This window comes from Opisthorchis viverrini (genome assembly GCF_000715545.1).
Source record: "Opisthorchis viverrini unplaced genomic scaffold opera_v5_22, whole genome shotgun sequence".
NCBI lineage: Eukaryota > Metazoa > Platyhelminthes > Trematoda > Opisthorchiida > Opisthorchiidae > Opisthorchis > Opisthorchis viverrini.
The window spans coordinates 1,942,714-1,954,285 of NW_008751678.1; the positions used below are offsets into that span (position 1 = coordinate 1,942,714).

General features: G+C 46.6%; 1 protein-coding gene across 1 annotated transcript in view; it reads left to right on the forward strand.

Annotated features, from left to right (window-relative positions):
- Positions 1–10,754, forward strand: part of T265_01982 (hypothetical protein) — a gene marked incomplete at both ends in the record, with an annotated part of 17,079 nt that extends 6,325 nt beyond the window's left edge. Inside the window, 3 exons of the mRNA XM_009166120.1 lie at positions 1,649–1,901; positions 1,951–2,032; positions 10,500–10,754. Of these exons, the coding sequence (XP_009164384.1) occupies positions 1,649–1,901; positions 1,951–2,032; positions 10,500–10,610 (446 nt within the window). The remainder of the gene's footprint in view (positions 1–1,648; positions 1,902–1,950; positions 2,033–10,499) is intronic.
- Between the last annotated feature and the right edge of the window lie 818 nt (positions 10,755–11,572).

Here is an 11,572-nt window from a genome sequence, read left to right on the forward strand (position 1 = left end):
CCCGATTCGGAGTGGCGTAAACAGAGAGGTGGCCAACCCATGACCTGGCAGAGGAGTATGAAGGAGATGACGAAACGCTTGGGTGCTGTCGGTGCTACTCGCCTTCCAGGATGGAGACCGCGTGATCCTTACTGTGCCTGGTTGGAGACACTACAAGATATGGCTGGCACCCGATGTCAGTGGCGTTCTTGTTGTCAGTTTCTATCCAGATTGCCTGAGTGAATGTCTGGAGGTGTAGGCACCTCGGAATGATTGTGTTAAGCTAGCACTACGTCCCTTCCCCGTCCACCTTTATTCTTTTCTTTACAATAAGGCTTTCAAATAAGTCATGGCTGTACAGCAGTGAAGCATTGGTGTTGAGCACTGATGTCACGCTGTCGTTGATGATGGTGATGACTGATCACTGATAGAAACTGTTGTAAGATACCTGAATTTTCTCTGGCCATTTGTATGTATCGGCAGCTGCTCATTATCCTAATCTCCTACCACAATCGTGGGGACAATTTGGGGTCTACGGTCACGCAAGAATACTGCATGGCGTGAACAGTTCCTTCGGGCTTGATTACAATGGCTGGTAAGATGATTGAGGTGCATATGGCGTGTGCTGTATTGAATATTCGTGCTCAGAATACTTTGTGCCTGTTTAGGGCGATCAGTTATTGGTTTGGAATCGTATGACCCAAAAGCTCCCAACTGACCCTTACAGTCTCTTCCACGTGATCTTCACTAAGTCCTTAGTGACTCACCAACAACGAATTCTCCGATATGCTGCAAGTAATAGTCAGCCTAAAGATGTTTATTGGATGTTCCTCGTTATGTACATGAATGGTGACGAATTGGCCTTGGTGACTTTCTCATTCAGGTCTAATGATAGTGGTTTCCAATGTATCGTGAAAGTTTCCCGGTGAGTAGTGTCATTTTGTGAGGATAGAGATTCGTTTAGAGGCTCCCCTTTTTGGAGATGGATTACGGACAGTGAGTCGCCTTCGGGTATTCTCAACCTCTCCTGCCAGAGTGTGGTGAAATTCTTTATTCTGATCATAAAGTACTGCCCAGCTATTCGAACATCTTTAACATTTCTAAATGGCACGTGATGGCAGTGCGAATGTTCATGCTGATCACTGGCTTTTGGATGTGGGTCGTTAGTACCGACCAGTTATTGTGCTGTCTATCTGGATTCTGAACATCAAAACAGGAGGCACTTTTAATTTTCCTTCTGTTACCCGAGTTCGTCGTGTCCCACTCTTATCACAACGCGAATGCCATGTTGCTCAAAGCCGAGACTAAACTATAGTTCAAGCCAAGTCAAGCCAACTCTTATCTCTTGATAGTGCGTTATAATCATTGGTGAGTTGTTTCACATCACTGTCGACTGGCAAATTTGAGGTGGTTTCAGGGGCTATTATCGCAACACCAATCTGCTGGAGAATTCTGTATGGTTTTGGTGCCCCCCCACCGAAGAGAACTTTGGAGGAAAAATTTTCCTGGAGGAATTTGTTCAGAGTTACCCTTTTAGGCGGTTTACGGACGTAGGTTTAGAAATGAAGGTATTGTTTAGTTATGTTCTGTGAAACGTGCTACATTACTCGTCTTGTTGGTATCCAGTTTGACATTTCAGATTTTCATTTTCGGTTTCTTCACCATTCAGGTACTAAGCGTTTTGACAGCGAGCGTGCTGGTGACCGAGAAGTACAGCGAACTATGCTAGAACTACTCAATCAGTTGGATGGCTTTCAACCCAACCACAATATTAAGGTAATTGCTGCCACAAACAGGGTGGATATCCTCGATCCTGCATTGCTTCGAAGCGGTCGGCTGGACAGAAAAATTGAATTTCCTGCTCCAAACGAGGAAGCACGAGCTCGAATTATGCAAATCCATTCGAGGAAAATGAATGTCAAGTAATCGCTTGCCTAATTTGACGCCATATGAGCTCATTTTTGTTTACAGTAAAGATGTAAATTTCGAGGAGCTAGCTCGCTGTACAGATGACTTCAATGGGGCGCAGTGCAAGGCAGTATGCGTGGAAGCAGTAGGTTTTATTTGTTAATATCATTGTTGTAAGCCCTATTGTTGCGACATTTATGTTTGACTGGCTATGCTGCATGTAGTCATCGACCCCTGGAAATCCTGCAGTGCAGTGGCTTTTATGTAAGACCGAAGGGCCTGTGACCTCGATCTACAAGTATGGATGACCATAGATAGTGCTGACCACTGTGTTTACGTTTTTTCGCTCTTGCTGGTCACTTCAAACTATAGGATTGGGTACTACTGTGTGTGGCTTACATTGAGCATCCGAATACTCTCTGTCTGGTGTGTCTGCAAACTGATGTGAAGAGGGTAGTGTCGTGTTTATTTTACGGACTGTGACTATCTAACGAAGTGGACACAATCACACGGATTAATCTGTATCCGTGTCTAATTTGGGTGGGTGTTCAACATCACTCACAAGTCACACTCACGGCGCATTATGGTCCGCGAGCGTTGCACACTGATTGGTTTTGGGCAACTTTCGTGTAAGAGCACCGGCTTTTAGCACTGAAACCTGCGGTTTGTAATTAACCTTGGCATTATGGTTGCTGTTTCTAGCGCTTCAACGTATGATGGCAAATACGCTGTCTGTCTGAATGGCGACCACGCAATGACATCTTGTCGCTTCCTGTCAGTTTGACTTTCTGACATCTGAATATTTGGCTTAATTTGTCATGCGTACGGTCTCTGAACATGCTTCTAATAATCCAAGGGCTGGAACGGGAAACTGCGGAATGCTGCATGTATATTGGAAGTCGCATTGGTTCCGACGGTGTTGTTACGGATGAATTGAATGCACGAATCTCAGTGGTCAGAACTGCTTCTGCAAATCTGCGCTGCTTGTGGCGTCCACAGAGCATATAGATGAGTTTCGAAGGACGCGTATATCAGGTTAGTGTGCGGGTATGAGACTTTGCTACTTCGATTCAAGGATCTGAAACATCTTCAGGTCTTTGACCACCGATATCTCAGGACTATGGCTGGAGTCGGCTGAAACCAACGAATCCGGAAGGAGGTGATCAGGAGGCAGGTTTTGGATGAATCAGACGGTACTTCACTTAACAAATGCATCCCGCACTGCAAGCTAAGGTGACTGGGTCAAATTAGCATACCGAATTACCACCTGTCGGTTGTCAACGGCAAATGGTTAGAGTTCTGACGAACAGTCTCGTGGTACTTCATGTTGGGGCTTGGTAAATGCGTGACGAACTGCTCTGACCAACCATCGCTGCCTTGTGGTTAGGCTTTTGAGCCAAAGGCTTTGGTTGCCAACACTACTCGTCCTCCCGTATAGGTGCGGGCACCCTGGCACAACCATTAATTTCACACTTACAAATAATCTCGTGCCACTTCAGCTGTTGCGTGGTGACATCAGCTCGGTCTCCTCTTTTACTGCGTACAGCAGGGCGGGTATGCGAAGACGGGCTACTGATGACGCCTTCCGTTTTGTCTTTCACATGTTCGTTGATTTCCACTCACCCACTGGCTGCATTATTTTTCGTTAACTCGGCCGCCACGTCCACAGACATTTCGAAATCATCCTTCAAAATACAGAGCTCAGTTCATCTGGTAGCCTTCAACGTTTGCGCTCTGAAACAGGTTGGACAGTGGACTGCTTCTGGATGTACGCTGGACTCGCTTTCTGTTGTTGTGTGCTGTCTGTCTGTCTGAAACAAGTACATTTGTTGGACTGACCTTCCCATGGATTTCTGCTCGCTTCTAGTTGCGCACCTCTGGTGATCCAGAAGCCGCTGATGTTGTTTCTGCTGGGGTTGGCATTGTTCTAAACCACCGAGCTGAAGGTTGTCTGCTTTGGTAGTTGCCCTTTGATAATCGCCTCTACAGTTCGTTTGGTAACGTCTTGACAGTATCCTGTAAACGCGTCGATGAACGCTGCCTTTTCATTGTATCTGCTTACACCTCTAAAGACAATTTAACGACGCTTTGAGTGCTTAAGAGCCCAGATATTTTTATGGCTGATAGGGCTATAAATGTGTAAGCGAGTAGACTTAGCGCTGCTGGGGCTCCATCGGGTGATCATCGTGGACTGAAATCGAGATGCACGACGGACGCCTGCTGCAGTTATTTGCTAACCATAGACTACTTCTACGTTACATTGAATTGCGAGAAAACCGAAGCACTTGGTCTTATTTTGCTCCCCGCATGTGAGCCAACCTTCAGCAGAGATAGAACACATCACCGTTAGCTGTAGGTGGCACAAGTCAATTACTGATTAGCACTAACTCTGAAACACATGGATTCGGATTACGCACTTGTTTGTTGCTGCTTCGCGTCTCCTTTTTCTGGGGCATGTGAGATGTGCACCTCACCTGTGTATTCACAAGCCTTCATAACAAGTTCAACAAGTCTACCAGACTCACCTAAGTTCCTTTCGGACAACACGCCTTTTGGTGTTGACTTACTGGAATGTATCGTTCGCAACCAAGCTAGATGTTGGACGGTCCGTCTGTGGAACGGTTCAACCAGTGGATCCTGGTACTGGACCTCGAACGACTTGAGGCTCGGACATATATTGCTCCTGATTGAGATTACAAAACAGCTTGACAAACTGTCCGTCGTCAGGTGAACGCAGCACCTCCCCGGATCGAAAAGCGTAGTGGATCCCGATAGTCGGAGAGACAGGAAGTGAGAAATTTGGAGATTGTGCCTAAATTGTTCCAGCTAATACATATAACGGGTCCAAAGAAGCTTCCGGTGAGCGAAACAATTGATAACAACGGATGGCCTATCTGTGAAAAAGAGAAGCACTTGAATCATTGGGTTGAACATGTTCAACAATAATTTAACTGGCCACCTGAAGTTGTTCAGCCGGGTTTCCGACCCGCAACGCACCCCCAGATAGTGAACTTGGAGCCCCATTGGCTTCGGAAATAAGCGAATGCTTTCTGTCCCTCAGGCGTTGCCGAGCTGATGGTCTTGACGAACTCTCACCCGCTTTGTTCACAGATGAAGGTGACATCCTCAACCGGTTTTTGTGTGTAGACTAATTGGAGGGAGTTAATAGTGGTGCAATTTTTCGAAATGGATGCTCACAGCTTGGCAGTCACAGAGGAATTAGCTTGACTCCCGTTGTACCTATACTCTTCGCGATGCTTATTCTACGTCGACTTACGAAGGCACTTGGAGGCAACACCCAAGAACTGCATCCAGAACTCCGACCGGTAAAGGACTATGTGGACCACATCTCCACACTTCGTCAGTGCAACGACAGGCTTATAGGCGCCCTAAAAGCTTGGTGATACTCAATAGTGCGTTCAGTCCTTTTAAGCTGTTACTTCTCGGCACGCTTGTCCAATAGGGTATGCCCCAGGAGTCCGTGATAGTCGTCCATTTCTGTATTCACATACTTGTGGGCATGTGGTGTATATGGAGCTCTTCAACCGTTCGCTTACAAAGATTCGTGTCCGACAACGTCATCCACTTGCTCCATTTTGAATTCCATCGTTCATAAGATGAGCATACACTGGTGGGTCTCCGAAACCCCGGTATTCAGATTTCTGCGAGCGAGATGTTTGTCAACCTGGAATATGCAGACGGCTTTCTGATTTTCGAAAGGGGCTTAAGAAGCGCATGACTTCCTGGTAAGGCCGACCGCGGTCATCTAATCCTTTAGCATTTTCTTACTCACAGTGCAAAGTTATGATACAGGCCATACGGTCTGAACATACCCCTAAGAATTCAAGGTCTGGCATCGGAAGCTCTGGAATGCCACGTGTTTTTCGGAAGTCGCATTAGTTCCAGTGGTAGTGTGTCGGATAAAGTGAGCGCACGAATCTCGGTGACCAGAATTGCTTTTGCCATTTGGCGCCACAGGGCACATTGACTGGTCTCCTTGAGGCCATATCAGACTACAGTATTGTCGTTTGGCCGCGAGACTTGCTCACTTCAGGCGGAGGATCTGACCAACTATCTCACAGCTCTAACTAAACCAAACTGGACGAAGTATCCACGACTTGGTTAGGAAACGAGCGTCCGGTGAAGAAGCAGACACTTTAATTGAGGATTGCATTCAGTACTTCAAGGTATGATAATCATCATCATTAGCTGTAGAGACGGTTTATTCTTCGTACGGTAGCTCTGGTCCTAGTAGTTTTTGTCGCTGATGATTTGGGCAAGTGGGATAGGTGGCTATGCATTGGAGGCCGTAGCTGATGTAATTGACGCGTGATCACTGGAGTTTTAGTAGACCTTTCAGTGGGAAGATCTGTAGGGAATTGACCATTGGAAGCAACCGCTTAGATGCGCAAGCGCCATCGAGGGCGCGATGGAACCCTGCATGACAATGTCTCTAACCATTGATATATCCTCTCTCGGGGTCCCCATCCAAGGAGACGACAATGATCAGTGCAGCTGAGTTGGCCAGTAATGGTTTCATGCTTCGCTGCGAAGTCATTGTTGGGCCTCCCCTGGCTCCTTTCGATCCTTCGCTTGGTTGTCCGAAAGGGTCCTTTTGTGGAAGTCGGCCGATTGACATACGGAGCATGTAATTAAACTAGCGCAACCACAGCATTGGAAACTCGACCCTTGATGAATAGGCTGATGTCACGCCTACGCCAATGGTGATACAAGTCCACGAAAACTGCTCTGGCTTTCCCAAACCGGATGAAAATATCCTATTGAGCACCAGGTTATGGTTAGAGTCCAATCCAGCCCTGAAGGAGCTCGTTACACCTTGCAGGTGCGAAGTGCATGCCAAACCTTGAGGCAGAATTATTTAGATTATTTAATATTGTTTGTTTACCATGGTGTCAGATCCAAGAAGAGCTATGTCGTTTGCGTACTCGATATCTGTGAGCGGACTACACAGGAGCCCTTCGACCCCACAGACATTAGAGGCTGATAGTGAGTCTTCCATAATCGTATCAATGACGAAATCGAAGAGAAAAGGTGAAAGAGAAGGCTTTTCCTGGCATCACTTGATATGGTAAACTCAGGCGAGGGCTTTCCATAGACATTCACACGTCCGCGAGAATTGGTTTACAGCATCTTAAGGAAACGAGGACCGAGAATTTATGCGGGAAATGTTTGTCCCACAGACAGTGTCATAGTGCCCAACGGTCTAAAGAGTTCAGGTTAAGGAACACTGCCACTTTTGGATGATAGAAGCAGTTTCACTGTTCCAGAATCTGTCGGAGGGTGAAAATGTGATCGACGCATCCTCTTGCATGGTGGAACTCAGCTTGGTTTTCGCAGAGCTACCTCTCTCTGTGTTCAGCCAATCGTCGAAGGATAAAACCAGAGAGCCCTCAATGCCACAGTGGTTTCCACGCAACGTCAGCGTACTTTTTTGGAGATAGGGATAACTGTCGACATGCCTAATTCCGCAGGCGTATTCTCTTCGTACTATATGGTACCAATAAGCTTTGCCAGATGGGTCACCAGGGATTTTCCGCCTTTGGAGAGGGCTGGATAGAGACCATCCGATCCTGGTGCCTTCTCATGTTTCAGTATGGCTATTTCGTATCTTCTTTCTTCCGAAGGACGATCAGGGTTTACACTCCATTCACCCGTGTGCATTATCTCCAGAGGCTGTGTTTCAGGAGGCCAGCTGAACCGTTTTTCTAAGTGTTCGGCCCATCATTCGACGTATTTGCGAGTGAATTAGTAAGCCATCTTCACTTATCGTTTCGCTGACCGTTGCTTTCCTAGGGTCAGTCGATCGTATCAGTTGATATAGGGCACGGTTGTTTCCCGTAGCAAAGGCCTCTCTCTCGAGCTTTCGGTGTCCACTAGAGCTGTCGGTCTTCTCTTAGACTCTTCACTATTCGGCGTTTGAGGGATTTGAGTGCGCCGTCGAACTCGTTGCCTGCTGGTATAGCTTTCCTGGCATCAATCAGGGATAGCGATCTCGATGACATTCAGCGGTCTTGTGATCAAATTGGAGAAGTCGGACAGATAGATTCTGTTGAGCTATGGTAGTCCTTCGAAAATGGGATGCTTCTTGCTGACTTGCGAGGGCTTGAGGGGAAACAACTGTCCTGTGTGCATGCACCATCGCGTGATTGGAATCAATTTGTATGCATCAGAAGGAATGGCACCCGAATTTTAGTTCCCCACTGGTGGCTGGTGGTTACGTGATCCAACTGGGTCCGCGGTTTATTGGTAGTTTATGGCTGCCAGGTTACGCGATGTAAATGTTTATGCTGAAACGGTTGGTGATCACACACAATTGGAAGAGCTGCTCTCCGTTATCTGTGAGACGAGCATCGACTCCGAAGCGACCACTCAAATGCGATTCTAAGGAGCTCATATGGTCGAATTTTTTTTTCTTGACGAAGGAGCTCGGATAGCTCTCGATAGAAATTATCCTTCTCAGCATCAGAAGTGCATTCCGTTGGGGCTTCAATGGATACCTGAAACACAGTCGCCTCAGTGCCGTCCCCGTACGCACTCGTACTCGAAATACTAATCACCCTTTGTTCATATTTTCTGCCTATCCAGCAACAACTCTAGCGTAAAATATCGTCACTCAACGTGACAAATACTCTACCCTGAATCGTCACCAGCGAGGTGGTGAGATCTCGGTGAAGTTTGACGACCACACTTCGGAAGATTTGGAACGAAAACAGAATATCAGTGGAATAGAGCTTCTCGGCTGTCATCCTTCCGGTTTTCAAAAGCGGTGCAATAATTTCACGCGAAAACCTTCGTGGCATCGGCCTTGTAGCCATGACATCTAAAGCTATCTCTGGTATTTCGCACAAGTCGATCGGTTATCTCGAGAGATCCATGAAATCAAGTTGGGTTTCGCCTAATGCATCAATTATACCCTAACATTGAGACAACGATTGTTTTTCTGGATCTGAAAGTTGCTTTTGACTGTCGATCAGTGGTATGCCTTCCAAACTTACATTTCTTATGAGATCACCATATGTGAACTCCTGTGAACGGATACCAGTATACATTAAGTTTTCGCTTCAGTCCACCATTTCCGGTTGGCGAGACAAGGGGGCTCTCACCTTTGCTCTTCAACTTTGTTATTGATGTGCTGCTTGAAATTTCTCTGCCACACTCTGAAACCTCGGTTTAGAAATGCTCCCGTGAAGTTCCCTCACGGACAGACTATGCTTACGATATTGCTCTCAGATCCTTCAACAACGCAGGCCATTTTAAGCAAACCGAACACTGCCGCACGATTTGGCATGCGCTTCACACCTGCAAAATGCAAAGTGCTGTTGCAAGGCTGGGTGGGACCAAACCCAAATGTCATGCCTGCATACGAGCCAAACAATGTGGTAGATAAATTTGTTCACCTCGGCAGTTGTATAAGCTCCGGTAGGCAGGCTGTAGATAAGATTATTCCGCTAGTCGGGAAGGCCAGGGCCGATACCTATAGCGCCGATGTGACGCCAGTGTCTCTGTTAAGGACAGAGTTTACACTGCTGCAGTGTGCTCCATACGGATCAGTAACTTAGATTCTACGCACAGAATGCATACGAAGGCTCTCAGTGTTTGACCATCGGTGTCTAGGATGCACTGGTCGGGTCTGATGGGAATATCGGATTGGTAGTGCCGAGGTACAGCAGATGTTCCTAGGAGGAAGGAACTCTTCTGTGATAGGTGTATTATTCACGCTTCATAGGCCAGGCTGGTTGGGACATGTATTCCGCACTGTAGAAGGCCGTCTGCCTCGCACAGCTTTTTTTCGTCCAGCCGTGTGCTGAGTGGGAGAGACCGTTGGACGTCAACCCAAACGAAGTTTAATATTGATAGGGAGGCGTCGTGAAACCAACAAGCTGAAAGAATAGAGTCGGATAGCGCAGTGGGAAATGCACAAGAACTGTTGCAGCTAATCCGTAAAACATGACCCAGGACACCGTCTGATAGTGAACCGATCAAACATAATTTCAGGAATCTGATTGGATTGATAAGCAGAATATTTTCAACAGTAGTTTAGTTGGTAATCGGGTTCCATAGTGATGTAACCTTGCTTGTAATAGGTCCTTGCCCTTCTTCCTTTCTCTACTACTTACCAAGCCTCCTTTCTCATGATGTTACGACATTCAAGCATTATTGTTAATTTTTGGTGTGTTGCTGTCAATGATATACGTTGGAGAACGCTACTACCGTTTCCGAAGTTCATGTGGTCGGCATACATCGAATGAGACTCTTCTCTCTTTTTATCGAATATCCTCCTGTAATCTTTCCACATTCATCGCCTGCATTTACTTTTTATGTTTGTGACCATGCCCTTCACAATATAAACGATAGTAGAATCCCCTTTTTAACCGATTATTTCAAGGTTTTTGCTTTTTCATTTTTCTCCTCCGTTCACTACGGAATAGTAATCTTTGGCATCCATCCATTTTCTACAAAGGACTCACTGCTCGCTTTATGCGTAACTCCGGACTTTGGGCCGACGTTTGTACTCCTGGGTTTATTATATACACCGAACTTGGGTCTTTGAGTCTAGTATTTAACTCATTTATATGCTTTATTTTCCTCAGGGTATGATTGCACTTCGACGCAGTGCTTCTGAAATCACACACGAAGATTACATGGATGCGATTTTGGAGGTTCAAGCCAAGAAGAAGACTAATTTGAATTATTACGCTTAGCGAGTTTCGGTCGACCGGTGCAGTCCTCTGATCCGGTGGCTGTGCTCCAATCTGTCATCTCATGTTATTCGCTGCTCGTTACTGATGCAGCACGAAAACACCGTTACTTCTCCCTTACTCATCCCTGCAAATAAACTTCCCGTATCATTTGTCAAGTTTGTTTTAAGTTTAGAAACCACGGGGAGGGTTGTGTGGGAACCATATAATCTTATACCTTTTTGGTTTTGCCGTCACTCCTCACTGTCTCGGCTCCTAAAATAGATAGTTTTTCGAAGGGATAAGCCGTTTCTAACGAGTTCGAGCTATTTGCCCCACTAGACATTGTGTGAATTAAGACTTCCATGGGCCGAGCACTTCGAAGAGCAGTTCAGCTGGCCTCATGCAACACAACCAGTGGAGGTAATGCATACGGGCGAATGGAATGTAAACCTTGATCGCCCTTCAGAAGAAATAGGGTACGAAATAGCCGTACTGAAGCGTGAAAAGGCACCAGGACCGGACGGTCTGTATCCAGCCCCCTTCAAAGAAGGCGGAAAATCCCTGGTGACCCACCTGACAAAGCTTATTGGTGCTATATGGGACGAAGAGAAAGTGCCTGCAGAATAAGGCATGTCGATGGTTATACCCATCTTCAAAAAGGGTACACGGACGCTATGTGAAAACCACCGTGGCACCAGTTTGTATAGCTGTGGCATCGAAGGTGCTCTCTGGCCATATCCTTCGAAGGTTGACTGAACACAGGGAGAGGCAGATCCGTGAAAACCGAGCTGGGTTCCGTCCTGCAAGAGGCTGCATCGATCATATCTTCACCCTCCGACAGATTCTGGAACAGCGACACTGCTCCCAGCAACCAGCAATGGTTGTTTTTCTTGATCTGAAAGCTGCCTTTGACTCTGTGGACCGCCAAGCACTATGGCAGTGTCTGTGGAGCAAAGGTGTCCCTCATAAATTCTTGAACCTCA